The sequence below is a fragment of the Dipodomys spectabilis genome, unplaced genomic scaffold, assembly GCF_019054845.1.
Source record: "Dipodomys spectabilis isolate Male_0828 unplaced genomic scaffold, ASM1905484v1 ptg000504l, whole genome shotgun sequence".
In the NCBI taxonomy this organism is placed as follows: Eukaryota; Metazoa; Chordata; class Mammalia; order Rodentia; family Heteromyidae; genus Dipodomys; species Dipodomys spectabilis.
Genome location: NW_024871181.1, coordinates 638889 through 658422, shown reverse-complemented (window position 1 = coordinate 658422; position 19534 = coordinate 638889). Strand labels below are relative to the sequence as shown.

The window sequence follows — 19534 nt, the reverse complement described above, 5'->3', positions numbered from 1 at the left end:
AGGTTTTGCTTAATAGGTATAAGGCACACCTGCCCCATGGAAGCTCAGAATCAGCAAGCAATGGTTTTCAAAACAAAGCGAAACTTGGATTCTAGTACCTCACCCCTAGCTCACAGGAGGCTGAGATCTGACAATTGTGGTTTGGACGATTGTGGTTTAAAGCCAGCTCAGGCAAGAATCCATGACTCTCATACTCCAATTAACCACCAAAAAGCCAGAAATAAAGCTATGGCTCAAGTGGTAGGGAATTAGCCCTGAGCAAAAAAAAGCTGATGGACAGTGCTCAGGCTCTGAGTGCAAGCCCAGAACCTTCACATTAAAAAAATTAAAAAGGGAGGCTGGGAATTTAGCTCAGCAGGAAAATGCCTGCCTGGCAAGCGCAAGGCCCTGAGTTCGGTCCTCAGCTCTGGAAAAAAATAAATTAATAATAAAATTAAAATAAATTAATAATAAAAAGGGGGAGGGGTGAGGGAAGAAATAGAAAACATAAGTAGTTATCCACTGTGACCTAACTAGGAGTTCCTCTACATACTGCTTATTGTTTCTCACCTTTGGAATATGACTGTATCAGTACACAGATGGGAAGACTGAGTATCAGTGATGTGTTCATGGAGTTCAGGCACAGAGAGGCCAGATCTACAGTAGGTAGGGGGTCAGGATCTATATCAAGGTAAGGGGTCAGGCTTGGTCACCCGCTTTGCACTGTGCAGTCAGAGTGGAGGCTGGGGTCAGCAGCAGCACTAAGACCCTAGGAACATGGCAAAATCCAGCCTGCCAACAGGTTTTGTAAAGAGCTTTATTGAAATTGCATAAAGTTTTATTGCAATGCCGACATGTTTATTGAAGCCTGGTTCAACAAAGTCCAAGTGACTCACAAAGCCTGTGATACTTGCTACCTGCCTTTCACAAAAAAGATCTGCAGACCCCAGAGCTACATGATAGCTCTCAAGACTTGAAGGACAAATGGGGAGATTTCTTAATTCTCCAGAAAAAAAGCACCATCGTACTCATGTCTTATATGTGACTTTGATTTTAACTTCATATTTTGCTTGTAAGACCAAACCTATGTATGTATAGTTTGTTACCATAGCAATAAGCCCAGATTTGGGTCCAGGAGCCTGGTCCCAGATGACCTCCTTGCTGATGATCCCCACAATTTTGTGGTTGCACAATGCAGGGAAAAGCTATTCCTTCACTTGCCGACTTAGATAGTTTAGGGCTTGACTCCCAGCCCTGTGTTATTTCAGCAGGTTCAAACTGCTTGGTCTCTTCCTGTCCAGTGAGTTCATGGAGGGGTTCTCTAGCATTATTAACGAGGAGAGGGCTCAACCTTGAATGGCAGCAGTTACAATGGGACAAGGGAGAAGAGAGGTAGTTTTGTGGGCCAGTAAAGCCCTGTAGTATACTTTCTGAAGATTATATGTTTTTGTGTTTGTACAACTAAGGAGACATTTCAGGGACAAAGGAAAAGCATCAATATCCAGACAAATGAGCTGAACTCACTTCTGAGTTGCAAGTCTATCCAGTCACTGAGTACCATTCCATGAACTGAATGTGCTAAGCACTACAGACACACAAATAAGTGGAGTAACAGACTTGTTGAAGACAAACTATAACTAAATCTCAGCAGTACTCGGAGGCAGGGACTGGTGCACTGGGCAGCTGGATTGGCAGTGATCACAACACAAGCACACTTAGGCTTGTCCTCAAAGGATGAAACAATATCTTCTAGCAGAAAAGGAGGATCCAGATGCATGGGGCTGGTAGTTGTAGAGGAACACACACATACACACACACACACACACTTAACTTGGGGAGCTCAAGCTGTGGAGGGAGTATTAGCCTGTGGGAACTAGTGCAAGAAAGTGGCTATCAGATCTGTGTCAGGAAATCATACATCTACTTTGTTTCATCTCAAAGATGTTTCTATGCCTTTTCAAGTCAGAAATCAAGACTTGTGGTCATGAGAGAAGAGTTGACAGCATTCTGGGGTGCTAATTCCCATTTCTTGTTGGATTATGCAGTGAATAAGAAAAAAAAATCACGATTATCATTTGTGAGTGAGTCCACTGAACCTTTACCCCTAATAAACCCCTTCTTCTAGTCTATGTGTAAGGAGCAGGGAATACAGAGAGAGTCTAGGCAGATTTTTCCCTCCTTGATTTCTACTTATTGCAGAAGCTTTTGGGTAAGTGGGAACATAGAGACAGACACTCCCCCTCCCCCGGCCCCACCATCTTGAACCATGCTGGTCCCTGGAATGCAGAAGGAGTTTGCCAGAGTAATCAACTTCTCTCCCTTCCTAATGGCTGCTCTTTGCTGTGAAAATGGATACTGATATAGACGCGGCCCACTCCTCCATGTCATCTCTGCCAGCACCCAAATTCCACTGTCAATCACAAAAGCACATAAAGGTAAGGGACGTATGTTAAAGAGGCACTGCCTTGTCCACTCAGGAAATCTTAGCTCCACTCAAAGCCCTCCAGACACCCATATGCACACAGCCCTCCTGCCCTTCTACTGCACACCTCAAAAATGATTCCAAAATAACAATTTATCATAAACTGTAGTGCCACACAAATTCAGAATGCCCAGAATTCAGCCCTGCTAATATACTAGGACGAGGGTTAAGAATGGACCAGAAGAAGGGCCAAGGATGTCCCCTTTTGCTCCTGCAGCTCTAGAGACACATGAGCAGTTGCAGTTTCTCATGATTCTCTCTCCCTAAAAAGCTCAGGAAATGGCTCAAGATCCCTTCTTCCTTTCTCAGTGAAAGTGAAATAATATGATGGAGGCAAAGCAAAAGTCTAGAAGACTCGGAACACACTGATGTTTAAGGAATATGACCAGGGGACACAGGCAGCATGCAGCAAACCTTAGCAGAAACATAAGGAACAGGTCTGTGGGGCTGTTGGAAGTGCCCAGAGCCCTGGAAGTGGTCCCCTCTTTCTTTTACCTCCAAAGCCCTTGATGCACCAGAGTGCAGGGACTGGGTGTCTAAGGCTTCCCATAGCACTCATGTCTACTCCCTCTAATGATGTTGGGGACTGGCATTCAGAAACTGGGCCTCTGGCCCAGAAGTGACCACAGGATCTCCAAAATCTAAACCATTTCTAAAACTCCAAGTAAGTTACTTGAGATTAGTTATATAACCTGAGAAAATAAGATCAGATTCATATGTCGAGCATATCTTTTTTGAACTTAGGGCAAGGATGGGCCGAGATTTTGTCAGAGCCTTCTTAAATGACCTAGGAGCAAAGAGGTTTCAAAGTGAGAGGTGACATCTGCAGCCTAAAGAAGAACCAAACATGCAGACTAATGTAGGTTTGAAAGCAACAGTTCTGGCCTTTGCCCTGGGGACTAAAAGATGGTCCAACAATGACATGAAGGTAGCACAGCTAGAACTCCAAAAACCTTACCGAGAATGTAGGCTTTGTTCTTCTAAAGAAGGGACACCCTGGAGAGAAAAAGTACTTGCTGGAGGAGAACACACCATTACTGACCTGGCATTAGTCCAGGCTGTAGTCTGACCCATGAGCTATGAACCCATTGGGGCCCTGGACTGCCTTTTCTCCCAACCCTGGGACCCAAGCAGGGCCAGGAAAAAAGCTGTTGTTCATGCCTGGGTGCTAAGTGAATACATGATTGAATGCTAGCAGAGTAAAGGGGTTGCACCTTGCTTCCTGACCTGATCACATTCCCAAACTCTTTCAAACCATAGCTAGTGAAGCAGATGAGGTTACTTCTATTTTATAGCCCCTCTCCCAAGAAAGTCAAGTGAGACGCAGGCAAAATTCACTACTAAAAGGCTTGGATGTACAGGCGAAGACCCATCCCCTGAAGTGAGACAAGCTCATACAAACAAGCCTGCTAGGAACAGAACCAGAAGCTCCTGATCCTGCAACCCCTTTGCCCTGCCCTACCTGGTGCCTACTTTTGGGCAGACAGGAAACAGGAGACAAGGTGGTGAGAACTGAGCAGACTAGACAGGTGTGAAAGATGGAGTAAGTTAATATGTTAAAGTGTTAATGAGCCAATACCTGGTGTTTCACAGGTGCCAGATCTGTTGGTGGAACCAAAGGGTTTTGTGCGGGAAGGCCAACTGTTCGGGTCTCCCATGTGTCTCCACATAGCAATGCCATAAAGGCTATGCTGTGCTCCAAGGTTCCATTGTAGCTAGACAAAAAACTTGAAGACAGGCACCAGTGGCTCACACCTGTATTCCTAGCTACTCAGGAGCCTGAGATCTGAGGACCACAGTTCAAAGCCAGCTTGGGCAGGAATGTCCCTGAGACTCTTTTTTTTTTTTTTGGGGGGGGGGGGGGAGGTCCAGTCATGGGCCTGAACTCTGGGCCTGAGTGCTGTCCCTCGGCTCTTCAGCTCAAGGCGAGCGCTCTACCACTTGAGCCACAGCGCCATTTCTGGCTTTTTTTTCCTTTTTGCTTATGTGGTGCTGCGGAATCGAACCCAGGGCCTCATGCATGCAAGGCAAGCACTCTACCTCTGAGCCACCTTCCCAGCCCTCCCTGAGACTCTTATCTCCAATTAACAACCATAAAAACAGAAGTGGCACTGTGGCTCAAGTGGGAGAGCACTCGCCTTGAGCTGAAGAGCTCAGGGACAGTGTTCAAGCCCATGACTGACAAGAAAAACCAAAACCAAAAAATCTTGAGGTAGCCCTCACTTGGGTAAGCTGAAGGATTTAGCTTTACCTTGGCCTCTAGCTCACTGAACAAAAGAGTCCTAGGATGCACAGCAACAATCCAAGAGCTAATAGGTAGCTAATAGGAGTTCATTGGAACCAGGTGGGTTCCTTATGCATTGTATCACAGCATTCTCAAAATGCTGTAAGAGACTGGGGCTGTCATCACCCCCTATCATTACAAGAAACAACTGAGATTCAGAGAGGTCAACTGACTTTCTCAGGCAACCATGTGTCCACCCAGGCTGAATGACTTAAAAAGCTACCAGGAAGGATGATACACTGACACAGATGAGAGGAAGGGGTGAGTCCAGCATCTCCTTGCCTAAGATGGAGGGAACAGGTGAACCAATGGGCATGCTAGGATCTTCAGACCCAGCTAATGGAGTCTATCCACTGCCAGCACAAATCCAGAAACCATCATTCATCTTTCAGCCATAAACCATGTGAACAGGCATACATATTTACATGTCCACTCAGTCTTCCCATAGCAACAGGATTCCCAGAGCACTGAAGAAACAGTACCTTAGGAAGCTGAGTGGTTGTCTACACCTTCCACCAGGAAGGGCCAAAGGACCTTCTATCTACAGCCACTCACCATCTCCGAGGCCCCAGCCCAATGCTGTCTGCTCCTGTCTTGCCTTGCATAGAGCATAGAGAGTTGGCACAGTATGGAGGCTGTGTCTTGTCCCCCGCATCTCCAGACTTATTCCCTACCATTCTGTTTTAGCATGAGAGGGGGCTTTTCTAGGAGAAAGCTTGCAGAAGCAAGTGCGCCTGGATCAGAGGCTCCAGTGACTCCAAGGCCTTGCTTTATGGGGGAGAGGTGGCTTTTCATAGAGAAGTTGCTTGGGGAGGGGACTTTAGCAGAAATAGGGCATAGACTAAAAACTAACAGGGTGGGCTCCTGCCATGTCCCAGGTCTCAGATGAGTCCTCCATAATGTACTAGATGTATAAGCAGCCCCTAACCCAGTCCCAGGCTGCTAGCCTAGAATTCCCAAAGGGGCAGGTCCTTTGGTTGTGGCATTATCTGACTTGGAGAGCGGGTATCTGATTGTGATACACATACTGCTGAAGCTTGTTATTACAGGATTCTGCTGGAATTTTCCTCAAACCTCTACTGCTGCAAGAGCTAAGGAATGTGTCCTTTAAAAAACAAAATAAAATGAAGTAAAGGAGAAAAACCTCACACAATTTTTGTTGCGATCAAGGCAGGACAGGAACAGAGGAAAGTCTAAGTACTCTGATCAGCTATGATAGAGACAAGACAAAAAATGGTCCCCCATGAGAGGCTCTCGAGGAGAAGGGAAACAGCCTAGAGCTGGTCAGGCTGGCAGCTCCCAGTGGCAGGGAGAGCTCAGTGCTAAGAGAAATTCAGGTGCAAATGTAGGTCTAAAGTAGAGAGGATAAACCAGTCCCAGCTCTTAATAAACAGTGGCAAAGGCAGCAGTGACAACAATCCTCCCAGTATCAGATCCATAAACACCTGACTCAGGAGTCCGTTTACAGATCAGGAGGGGAGGCCCAGAGAGGGGCAAGGAGCAGTAGATACACAGCCCAGGCCTCCTAGCTGGTCCCAGAGTCCTACCAAGATCTCCAAAACTACCCTGAGGAAGAGAGAGAGACCTTGGAAAGAAGGGTGGGAGAACCATATCATGTTGGAGGAGTTGTGTGCAGCCCATAGGGCTCTACAGTGTGGGGCTGGTTCCGCGTTAGGGGGCAGTCGAGGCCTGTGGAGCCGCTAGGGGCTTTGTTACCGAGCAAATCTCCCTGGTGCTGACTGCTGATGCATAGCTAACCGGGAGGCAGACATTGATTTATGTTCAACTTTCCATTTCATCAGTGAGAGTTACGGGGCTACATGTGGAGTGCACGTTTTTTGGAGGGGGAAGGGGAGGGAGAGGAGGCTCCAGTGTGCAGACACAAACATGTCCACAAACGTATACACTGGCAATAAGCACCACTTTTTCCTGTGTAAGAGGGAGGGTAAAGAGGCTGAGCCAGCTGCTGAGCTAGCCTGGCACGTCAGGAGTAACCTTTTGTCCACTGTTGCTAGGAGTCCTGGTGCCGGTCATCTGCCACTGGGCAGAGGCTAGGCACCAGGCTGGCTGCCGGGCGGAGCTCAGTCTGACCTTTGCGGAGGTGGTGCTGGCCAGGAAAAGAGCCTTTCTTCTCCCTCTCCTGTCCCCAGCCTCTGCCCAAGCCAGGCAATTTGGGGGAGTGGTGGGGACTGGGGCTAGGGGGAGCCATAGAGGGTGGTGTCAAACTCTGAACCACAGTGCTTATCTTAGTTCCCTCTCACTAGGGGGCAAACTAGGGCTCAGAGAAGGCAAGGGGACTCCTTAATGGATGCACAGGCATTTGGCAGTAGGGCTGCCTAAGTACACACTAGGACACTCAAACCAGGGTATCCAGTTCTTTGAATGGGGGGTAAGGAGATTCAAGCTTAGAGCCTGCAGCTGGCTTCCACCATAGTAACCAAAAGAGGGGGATGCCACTCTCTGAGTAAGCTGGTTTGAACAGGTGGGCCTGGGTCAGGAAAGAGCAGCAATCTCCCACCACCAACTGTGGCCTGGAGCCCAGCAGCTGGGGCACCCCGCCTCCTCTCTAATCCCTCTCAGCAGGGGTGACCCTGCCTTCTGTCAGTCTGGAGGCAGACAGCAAGGCTAGGGGCTGGGTGGTACTTCAGTCCTCCAGGGAACTGACACATCATGTCCTGTCCTCTTCCCACAAGCAACAGAGCCGTCAGGGCTGGGGCTATAGCCCTGGAAGCAGAGCCCAGAATAGGAGGCATTGAAATGATGTTTCATGGAGAAGGTACAGTCCCACTGATGTCCAGGACAGTCTTTCTGACTAGATCTCCTGACCAGTCTGAGCCTGGTCTCCTCATCTATGCAGCAGATATGCCACTGGATCTGGGGCCTACCTTCCAGGGTCAAACACAGTAACAGAAGATGGGAAGGACACCTTTTCCACCTGAACTCTAAGCAGGGTTAGACAGCTCCACTCAGAGCACATTGGCTGGAGCAGACAGGGAGGGCCATGCAGGGCAGCCTGAGGACCATGCTGCTCCTGGCCTCATGGTAAGGATCTAAAGGGGTAGAAGGTTCTCAAACTTAAGTTTTTTACCACCATATCAACCCTTTCTCGCCCTACCCCACTTCCATCACCATCCCAGAAGTCTTCACCAAGACTTCCTAGCTTGGCTCCCCCCAGCTCCAACACCTGTCAGGAGCATCCAGTTACAGCAGGAAGCACAGGCTACAGTCTCAGCTTCACCTAGTCACCACTCTGGCTCAGGCTGGGGCACCTCCTCAGGAGATCACAGCAGGACACTGCACTGGCCAGCCTCCCTCCAAGTGCCAGCCCCACCAGCATCTGGTGCTTTTCCCAAGACCATCATTCCCCTCATTAGGAGTGGTCCATGGGTCCCCAGTCCTTCCTGTGCCTGTTGCTGCCTCACTTCAGGCTAGTCCTGGTCACCTCCTAAATCCTTCCCACAGCCCAACCCAGCCCAGCCCAGCCCAGCCCTCCAGGCCTGCTGCCATCACAAACATGCCCTACACATCCACACCCTGGCACACCGCCCCTCCCCCCCCCACCTTCCTCACTCCCTGGCAGCCTACAGCTCAAACATTAGCCCCTTTTCCCAGAAGACCTTCAGGCCAAACAGGCTGCTTCTCTGCCTGCCCTATGGCACTCTGTCTGATGTTGTCCACCCCTCATCCCTTTGCTAGATCTGCAGTGCTCCTCAAAGGCCTTGATCTTAGGAACCACATATAACCCGGGGCCAAGGAACCTCATATGGCCTCAGTTCTAGCTCTCTCACCTGCCTTGCTTTACCATCTGTCAGATGAAGATCCCATCCCTCAAGTCCTTGTTAGCAGCTTAGCAGCAGGCTTTGGAAACCATAAAACAAGGGGTTTGATTCTTTCCAAGTCTCCCCTCTACTAGACCTGTACCAGTTAGCATAGAGAGACCTTTCCTGTGGCGGCTTTCTGGAAGGAGTAATGCCAGCTCAATCTCTGCTCCTCTCCTCTTCCCATAAGACAGCAGGATAGGAAATGAACAGCACCCAGATCAGCTGGAACTGCCCCAGTTACAGCCACTGGTATGTTTCATTGACTCTGACCTTCCTGGAAACATCACCATGACAAAGCTCATGGTTTTCATGCTGTCTACAGGGCATCTTGTCTCTGCTTGTTTACCACCACTGTCAAGCAGCTCACTGCTTTATCATAAAATTGGCAGATAGTATAAATGTCTTCCATACAGACTCAAATTGGCTTCCTCTTCTTTTCTCTTGAGGACCTGGGATCTAAGGCTGCCACTTGGCAGAATGTCAGACACTTCAGACAGTCACTAGAGCCCTCTTGAGGCTGCCCTCTCCTGGGGAAACCCCAGCTACATCTGGAGACAGGGAGGCGAGAAGAGCCGTCCCTATAATCACAGAAGGCAAAGTATGGGACGGTATGTATCTTCTCTTCTTAGCTTGCTGATCATTTCTCTGGTTCCAGGCTGTACACAGCATTTGCTCTGTTTAGTTAGTTCTGTCCTTTGAGTTGTTAGCGGGAGGGGGAAGTGTCTCTGGAGACAGACTTCTACCTCCTTCAGGTAAGGTGGGCAGGATCAAAGCCTAACTGAAGTGAGGGTGCAAGTCAATCACTCCTTATTGCTCCCACCATGAGTCTCTCAGAGCAGGACATGAGCTTTTGGTGAAGAAAGCAGGACCTTTATGTTGCTCTAGGATTTATCTTTACCTTATAATAACCTCTGCCGGGTCTCTATAGCATCCACAAGGTCAACCACTTGAACATCCACTGTAGCACCCAGGTCCAAGAGCTACTAGACTATCTGTGAAGTAACTGTTCTGGCTTGAGCCAGACAAGAGTGCCCCAGTGGTCTCCCACTGCCCTCTAGCTGAAGCCCGCAATATTAGAGGTCCATTCGCAACTACCCAGAAACTTCTTCAGCGTCCTGCCAAGTATCTGTCTCATACCTAATTTTAGAGACATCTAAGGGCTGTGCTGCTTACAGGTAGTCCTTTTGGCTCTCTTGTCTTGGCAGGCAAGTAGACAGGCAGGCAACCTACCTTATCATGGAAGACCATGTGAAGGTACAGGGTTGCTGATCTGTTTCTCTGGGCAGACAGATGGTTGATTTCAGTTCTAGCTTAGAACCCAAACCCAAGCCAAATTAAACACCCTTGTACACCAGTATGGCTAATGACTATCCCAAACTCCACCCCTGCTCCCTCAGGGATTCCATATTCACATCTCTAAGTCTGGACCAGATAAGCAGAACACTCACTCCCCTTTACAGGCTCACTGTCATGACAGACATGGCCAATCAGGAACTGTTGAGCTCAGACATGGCTTCAGAATCATTCTCAACATTGTGACTCTAAACAGCCACCTCTAGTCCAGCTCAGCTAGCAGTGAGTGGAAAATTCTTTGCTACTTTTGAGAGAAGATGGCTACTCTCTCTCTCTCTCTCTCTCTCTCTCTCTCTCTGTCTAGACAAGCAGACATGAATCTACACTTGGGATTGATGGTACTGTGAAAGAACAGTAGACTGGGAACCAGGAAACCTGGTGTTAAGACTTCAATTACAGCCCCAGGTTGATAATTTTGGATAGCCACTCACCTTTCCCAACCAGCCATCCCTTCTCTGTAGAAACACTGTGACCAAAATGTTCAAAAACACTACATGACTGAAAACAATCATTGGAATTTAAAAACAAAGCAAGAACAAAAACAGTCTGTACCCAATGCTGTTTCTCTGTGACCTCCAGTGCTAGATCTAGAAATCCTAACTGTATGATGCCCCCTTGGGGCCAAGGAATTAAGGGACCCACCCAGACCAACATGCCTGGCCAAGCTGGGTTTGTCAGATGTGCAGCCTGAGTTACGCTGCGTGGAAGAGAAAAGCTACTGCTTGATTATGAAAATCCATCCAAAACAAGAAATCAGTTACAAGATCCCTCACGAGACCATCTGGTCCAGCCTCATCTAATGGTGAGAAAACAGGCCCAAAGAAAGAGAGCAACTGGCCCTCAGTCACTCAGCAATGCATAGTCAAGTCCTCTGTGTCCTTCTTCACTCAATAAACCCAATCTTAGACTCTTAGGCCAGTTTCCTGTTAGACCCAACCTGGCCAGAAGGCCAATCCAGTGCTTTGAGGCTGGCCAGGCTCCTGTGCTGTAACATGAGCAAACATGCTGGGAGATGCCAAGATTAGTGTAGTTTTTCTTCTAAATCACAGAATTCCTTTGCTAAATTCTACATAGAAGACACCACACTATCGCTGAGGTATGCTCGTCAGTGCTGAAACCTCTCCCTGACATCCCTTAACTGCTACCAGACAGATATCACCTCATCATGCCACAGCACTAGATAGGTGAAATTCAGCACTAAAGAAAAAAAGAGCAAACAGATGGAGCCTAATGTGTGGATGGCCCAACCTTCGGCCCTGCAGCCGGATGTCAGAAACATGAGGGAATAGGTTCCATGTATGGTTTTCTGAGGAGCTAGAATAGGCGTAGACAGCTATTCTTTCCTATCTATCCTGGAAGCCCTAAATTTAGGTCCGATTAATGGCACAGATCTGACCTGAAAACAGGGCAGTCACTAGGACAGACTGGACCAAACATCCAGGCTGGCTCCCCATACAAAGTTCTTCTGTGCCAGAGCCGCCCAGGCTGGGGCCAAGAGGGGAAGAAGTGCAATTGTTGGCAGCAGATAAAACCCTTGATATCATCTCTATTTCCCTTCTAATATCAGAGTGGCCACTTGAAGATGAGCAAGGGGCAGGGCCAGCAATCAATAGCTAATATTCCTGTTGTGAGACAACCTGCTCTGGAAATGGGCTGCCAGTACCTCCTTCCAGAAAAGACACTCTTTCCTCTTAGCAGGCACTCAGGCCAAGTGGTCAGCATCATGACCAGAAAGGATCAGGCAGGCTTTCACATGTAACTTCATCTGGCTGATGGGGAAATAATGCTAGAGAGTAAGGGAGAAGGACCACCCAAGGAAGCAGAGAGGACAGGGCACAGAGATTCCTGCTGGAGACCCAGCGAGTTCTGACAGTCCACCCTATCTAGAGAACAGAGATGACTCTAGGTCAAGACAATTGCCTTTACTTGATATGGCTGAAGATGAGTGAGGACAGGAATCAATCTGGGCCTTCTGACCACACCCCCTCAAAATATTATAGGGGAGAGCTAAAGAAGTATGTCTGGAATTAAGCCTTAGCTACAGGAGAATATACCAAAGCAGGAAGAGGGAACTGCCCACATTTCAGGCAGACTTATGCCTTGACTTAGACTCAGGCCAAAACATAAGTCAAAGCATATTTTAAAAATACATGACTGGCTACTATCAGCTGTTTGCACCACACTAGCTTGCAACAGGCACGTAGAAGCCTGTGAAGGAGCCATACCTGCACCATATGGGACATGCCTGGCCTCATGGGTAAGGATATGTGAATCTGAACAGAACATGGCAGGGAAGCCACTAGATGGATGCAGAGTATCTGTCTGCAGTGGCTACACGGTTGCCTTTGGTGCAGGTGACCCCCCACCCCTACAGAGACTAATCCTCTCTGGGGAGGGCTAACAGCCATGTTGCTAACTTTATTGGGTCCGTGAATTTCCAGGGATTTTGAGGTTATACTTTCCCTTGGCCTCTCTTTCATACATATGGCTTTTCGCCAAGCCAAGACCCTAGCAATACCTGGTCCAGTCTGAACTAGAATCTCACACCTCAAAGCATTCTGAGGCTAAACGTGTCTCTACCCCTTGGACAAAGCCCTGGCTTTGGTAGAATGCTGGGAATGCACACAGATGCCTAATGCCCTAGAGTATCATCCCTTACTTCCCCCCTTTCTTCCCACTGCCTTTTTCTTTTGGTGTTACTGGGGTTTGAATGCTTGAGCCATAGTTCCAACCTGGCTTTCTGCTAGTTATTTTGGAGGCATAGTCTCATGGACTTTTCTGCTTCTGCGGTTTTGAACTGCAATCCACTGGATTTCTGCCTCCTGAGTAGTGAGGACTACAGGTAGAAGTTACTGGTACCTGGCTTTGTACTTGGCTTTATGCCAAGTACAAACAGCTGCTTCTGTTTTAAGGGAATAACCAAAGTCTACCATGGTCCTTCTTGGCTAGTAAGCAACATGTCCTAACCTTCCTCCCCTGGGAGTAAACATCAACCAAAGTGTAAAATCTTGCAAGGTGGAAAACCCCTTCAATACCCTAAGATGTGCTTATCCTGTCATTTCTCAGATACCTCCAGTGTCTGTCCAGGGCTGCCTGATTTGCTGCTAGATGTATGACACTGAGCAAGGTCTCCTTGAATTTTGCCTCACTGGTCTAGCTCCAAATTCCCTGGCTTCACTGAGGACATCTTTGTTCCTTTCTCCACAACAGCTCTTTCCTCATCCTCCTCTCGGAGCGTCACTCTTATGAAGGTGTGGAGTGTCAAGGCATGCTATCCAACACAGCCTAAACAGGCTTGACGGAATGAACGATGTCACAATCAAGAGCTTCACCACAAAGTTCTTCACAGCCCTGCACACTGACAGCTCTCCAAGATGGCATCTCCCAGTCCCAATTTGGCTGAAGTAGGACAAACTGCCAGGAGGGAAGGAGGGATGGAGAAGGCACAGATGGGTGGTAGCCACACCCAATCCTAACAAAGTGGAAAGCCTGATTTCACACACACCCTAGAAAAGGGCCAACAAGGTGTCTGGAAGAGGCGAGGTTCCCAACTCACGGGGGATCTGTTCTTGCCCATGGTGTACAAAGTGTAGGCACGAATGTTGTAGAATACAGTCTGTGACCACACTCAGAAAAAATATCAGTGCTTAATCAGAGCGAAAGGATTCTGAGACCTGCCAGGATGAGTCTGTTGTTGTTGTTGTTTTAATATTATGCCTAGGTTTGTAGTTTGGACGGGCAAAATAAACAATGACAATGACAGCAGCAACAAAACAGGAATGAGAACAGTTTACTCATTTTTTAAAAAGAGGAAAGGAAAAAGTCTTTTGTTAAAAGAAAGCTCCACACTGGCCTCGAAGCAGCTACCCCCACCTCTCTGGCAGACCATGTTGTGCCTGCGGAGCTGGTGTGAAAAAAACAAACTGGTGAAGGGCACTGCCAGGCGGGAGGTGTCTGCCTTCCAGTCTCTCCTCCCCTTCCCAGCTTTCCATAGGGGTGGAGAGAGCGATGGGAAAGGAAGGGAAGGGAAGGGCCTCAACCAGCACAAAGAAACTGTATTTAGACCATGGCAAACTGAGCTGTGCTGCTTTTTTCCTCTCCCGCCTGCCTGCCTGTCCACCCCAGTCCAAGTACACGAAGAGTATGGGACCCACGGCCCTCACATACCTGAAAGAAACCCGGTGGGATGGGTCCTCCAGGCATCCCATCATTGGGGGGAATGTTGCCAAGCACAGGGCTCGGGGCAGCTGCTGCACTCTGTGGAGAGAGAAGGTAGAAATCAGTGGCCAAACCCCAACTAGGTACAAAGAAGATAAAACCACCACTCTTGTCTGCCCATGCCCCTATCCACAGGTATGTTACTGGTGATGAACCTGGAGCCTCTATTGCCTCACTTAGGAAATTAGGGAACCACCACTTAGGAATGCTACAGGAATAGCAAGAGATGGAAGCAGCAAAGGTACTTCCTCTGCAGTACCTGCCCAGTGGTGGTGCATGGCTAACCCACGGTGGCTACTATTGACATGGATGCCCTACCTTACCCACCAGAGCTCTAAAGAGCTCTTTGAGGGCAAGTGGAGTGATTTATAAATGGTGGTAGTCTCTCGAAGAGGCTGGCATGTTGCACAGAGCAGAAGGTCAATAAATACCCACAATTCAATAAATAAATAACAAAGCAACTAGGAAAATGCCCCCAGACAAGTGTAAGGAAGAAACAGACAGATGCAATTTAGCCCCTAAAGGGTCCTGGGTGTCTCATGAGAAGCAGGGGTACGATGGAAGACTGTTTTTAGTTCTCTCGTTAAATGTTGCTATCCTGGCACCCACCTGGTACATCTGCCTCAACAAATGCCTCCCAGGGGTGAGCAGACGCTGCTGCGTTCCCCACCTGGCCTCTTTCCAACAATCTGTGACAAACCTGTTCATGTGGCCGGCATGTCTGTGCCTGGCTCTGTGCTCACAAAGGCAGGGCAAAAGATTGGGAGGCCCAAGCACCTAGCCTGAGGAACATATCCAGGGGCCTTGATGTTCCCTTCCTGGGCCCATTCCCTGATCCAGGTGCCATTCTTACAGATGTCCATCTCCAGTCTAGTCCCTGGTCTCAATTATGACCAAAACTAATTTCACCACTGATCACCCCAAGAGTTGTGACTCTTCTCTTAGTCAAATTTATGACCCTTAGGGTCAGGAAACCAAGCACTTCCTTTTGTTTCATGAATACAGCCTCCTACTACCTACCCCTGAAGGATTCACTTCTTTCTTTTCCTTTCCTCAAGTCACAAAATAGGAACCAGACCTCCTGGCTTCCAATCTTCCACTAATACCACACATAACAGTGAACAACCCACTCTGCTCCAAGTGCTATCATTTGTACTAACAAATGGCATGAACCAGCTACTTACACCTCTACAAATTGGTGTCTTGTAAAAAGCAGAATGGCTGTTGTTTCTACCTTGGCATTAGAGGAGTGTGGTGGGTTGAGTTGGGATGGGATATGGTCTGTGAGATGGGATTACTCTGAGAACATGGGAATTAAGACTGGGGACAGGCACGAAAAGGTTGTCTGACGGATCCAAGTAAGAGAATGAGTTAGCTGTAGAAGATTTTCAAAATGAGTCTTCTTACACATGCCCCATACTGTGTGCTCCAAGTTTCAAACATCCTCAAACATGGATCTAGGGCTCCTTTCCTTGAGTCTATAGCCCATTCAGAGCAGGAGAATCCACTTGCCTCATCTGGACCCCTTGGCAGCTGGGAGTGGGCCACAAAGGGAAAGTTACTAAGCAATTCTTCAGCTGCATTATTACTTCTTTAAGGTTAGTGGTTCTGTGTAATTTGACGTTTTGTGATTAAGAACCAACAACTACTTGTCCATAGCACCCAGAAAAAACTTACAAAGAGGGCGGGGGAGCTGAGGTAACCTGATAGTTACCTTTTGAGTGTTTTGGATCATTACCTTTTGGAATGCTTTCACATTGGACACTGGTAGACCTTTTTATGGTAAAATGTTCCTGCCTTTCATTATTTGGAGTATTTGACTTTTCCTATATTGAGGTATAGATAGGTTCAGTATGTCAAAATGAAGAAAACAACTTCAAGTGAAAGCTTGAACCTGCAAATGCATTGTTGTTTTGCTTATGAGGCTCCTTCATCCTGAGATGTGGTGTTCCTATGAAATCAGAGTGAGTCAATAGTTCTAGGGGTGATTCTTTGAAGGCAAGACCAGGGTAACTGAAATGCTAGTAAAGGGGTGGGGTAATTCTCTGAAATCTGAGATGGAAGATGTATTTCACCATCTGCTCCTGGAGGAAGAACAGCAAAGGCAGATATGGTAGCAATGACTAAGGGACAAGAGGCCAAGGAGACAACTTCTTTTTTTGTACTACTGGGATTTGAATTCAGAGCCTTTGCTAGGCAGACACTCTACCACCTGAGCCATACCACCTCCCCAGACTTTTTTTGCTGTATTATTATTTTGCTATTTCTCCTTCCCTAAGTTAGGATCTGCATTTTTCCTGGGCTAGCCTTGGAACCTGATCCTCTTGATATCACAGATACAACTCTCTCACCTTGCTTGTTTGTTGAAATGAGGGCTCAGTAACTTTTTGCCTCTAATGATCTTCTGATCTCCACTTTTCAAGTAGCTGGAGTTACAGGTACAAGCTATTGTGTTGAGCCTAGAAACAACTTTTATGACAGAAGAGGCCTTCTCTATCTGTTAAACCAAGTAGTTATGCAATGCTTAAGTCTGTGCCCTGCAGGATCAGTGATTGCTTCTCCCCTTTGATTATAAATCAAATTACAAAGGGAGGGAGGGAGGGGATGGTAGGGGGAAAACAATGGAAGGGGTAACAATGTTCAAGAGGAAGTGTACTCATTACCTCATGTAACTGTAACCCTCTGTATAGTAGCTTTACAATAAAATAAAATTAAAAAAAAAAATCAAATTACAAACTCACAGAAGAAAAAAAAAAAACAAACTTTTAAAAGCGCAAGAAAGCAGCAACTGGTGTATTGGGAGGCACAAGGGAAAGAGGCTGGAAGGCCTCAGAAATAACCCTTACTCACAAAACCCAGACCAAGGGGCCCTATGTTATTCTATCAACAGTGTGCTGCATCCCAGCCTCCACCTTGACAGCAGGGGCTGTTTACCCAGCACAACACGAGGCATACAGCAGGTGTTCAATAAATGATTACTACTTGTATTATTCAAAGACCTGCTCAAACCTGACCATCTGGAGCCAGGCCTTTCTGGATTGCTAGGAGTCAGCCTCTCCCTGTGGTTTCCAGCTTGAGTTAGAACACCATTAAGGCACTCAGCAAAGTGTCTCATGTGAGTTTTCTCTAAAAACACAAAACCCAAACCCGTGGCCTTCCCTAGGCCTACAGCATGACTAGCTGTGGTGGTTACACAGGAAGGACTTCCCCATCAGAGTCAGAGAATAAAGAATAATGGATCTAGAAGGCCAAGGCCTCCCCTATGAGTTCAGGTCCCAGCTGACAACCCAAGGAAAAGTCCTTTCTCACTTGGGATTTAGTTTCTCCCATGTATCACAGGGTTAGTTAAGAGTTGTCCACGATGGCTCTTCTTCCAAGCTTCTCTGCCCATCCAATCCCACAAACTGAAGGAAGAAGGGGCTTGAAAAAGCAGTACCTACAGGAAAAGACAACAATGCTTTTCCCAGAGGACCATGAATGCCAGCTTTTCTCTTTTCATTAGAGCACATTCAGAGATCAAAGATTATAAAGAACCCAGAGACCCACCTGTTATCTGAACTGGCAGACAACACTGGTTGGGTTCTAGCTACCCACATGGCTAAATAAAGCACAACCACGGGGTATAAACTCATGAGGGGGGGGGGGGGAGATAGGAGAAGAGGGAAGGAAGAGAGAGGAAGGAGGGAGGGAGGGAGGAAGAGAAACTAATTTAAAGAGCTTTGCACATGGTGATATAGGCCAGCTGCCTACTCTTGGGGATAGAGTCAACTTAAAAAGCTGAAATGGGGAAAGGTGCCTCAGTGGTAGAACGCTTGCCTTGCATGCATGAGGCCCTGGGTTCGATTCCTCAGCACCACATAAGCAGAAAAAAAAGCCAGAAGTGCTAGCCTTGAGCTGAAGAGCTGAGGGACAGTGCCCAGGCCCAGAGTTCAGGCCCCACAACCGGACCCTCCACCCAAAAAAAAGGGGGAGCTGAGGATGTTCCCTGTAAAGCATTGCCTCCTGACCCCAGCCCAGAACCCGTCTTCCTCACTCCCAGACTAGCACTGAGGTCTCCTCATCTACTTTTTTGCTATTTTCTACAAATAAATATTTCTATGCACATGAAGCTCCTGGAAAACGAATAAAAAACAAATGCTCAGAGTGAACCTTGGACTCCTGCCAGGTTAGTGAGAAAAATGGTACTTTATTTGGTAAATCCCCTTCCTCCTTCCCCTGCCCCAATACTCAGGCCACATGTGAAACCACCAAGCACAGCCTTCCTTGACTGAAACTCAACCCTAGCCACATGGCTGGGAGGGCCAGAGGAATTGGGGTGTGAGGAGTACTAAGGGTGTGGCTGGGAAACAGAGGTCATGAAGCTGGGTGTGGGTGGGGCCTCTTTAGATGACCATAGGAACAAGGCAAGAATGCCTGTCTGGCACTCCAGAAAGGCAAGAAGGCTCACTCAGATCTCACTTAGGGCCGAATTCAGAGAGCTGAAGTGATTTGGTCCCTCTGGGCCAGCCAAGTTTCCTGGAGGGAATTCTAACAACATCACCACAGTAAAGATTCAGGTGGAGGAATGGGAAGAATTGTCACAATGTTATCACCCATGCAGAAAGGCCAAGACCAGAGCAATGGAGTCTAAAGAAGGGAACAGAGAGGAAGAAGAGGTCTCTTGGTCTTACTCACAGACCACAGAACAGAATGCGTTTAGGGGAATGGATGCTCTTGATTTTGCAGCTCAGAGAAAACAAAGAACTGTTGCTATGTGAAGAGAGAACCAGCTGGCGTTAAAAATAGGTTCTAATGACACAAGGGAATGACATAGGATCCCTGCCTTCAAATAGTCAGGGGGCTGTCACACAGGAAGAGAAGTGGATGTGCCCACTCAGCATGGAGAGACAGACAGCTCTGGGTCCAATAGTAGCTGTTCCAAGGTACACAAAGCCTCCCTGATCTATGTCTCAGAACCAACTGCTGTGGAGGTGGTAGGATATGGTAATTTTGGGTTGCTCAGTAGTGACATGGCAAAAGTCATGGTAAAATCTTCTTTCTCAAGGTTCCATCTTACTTCTCTCTTCCATGGGAGAGGATTAACAACAACAGAGAAAGTAGGGGAAGCAACTGCTATTTCATGCTGATCCCATAAACCAGGAGAGGTTAAAGGAGGGAAATATTCATGTCCCAAAAGGAAGATGTCATTTCTGTTTAGCTAGTAAGAAAACTGAGGCACAGAGGAGTGTTATCTTAAAGACATGCAGCTCACATGTGGCTCTAACTTCAGCCCCTCTGTCCCCTCACCTCTGAACTTGGGTTCAAAAATCTCAAGTAACAGTTCCCTCTTACCAACATCTGTAAGTTCTGAAAAATGTGTGCTTTTTTGGTTTTGGCTCATGAAAAGAGCCAGATGCA

The 19534-nt window shown here is 47.6% G+C and overlaps 1 protein-coding gene across 2 annotated transcripts in view; it reads right to left on the bottom strand.

The window, feature by feature from the left end:
- Positions 1–19534, bottom strand: part of Ssbp3 (single stranded DNA binding protein 3) — a 157096-nt gene that overhangs the window by 30364 nt on the left and 107198 nt on the right. For both annotated transcript variants that reach the window (XM_042669676.1, XM_042669677.1), the window contains exon 5: positions 14087–14176. In XM_042669676.1, coding sequence (XP_042525610.1) covers positions 14087–14176 — 90 coding nt within the window. The remainder of the gene's footprint in view (positions 1–14086; positions 14177–19534) is intronic.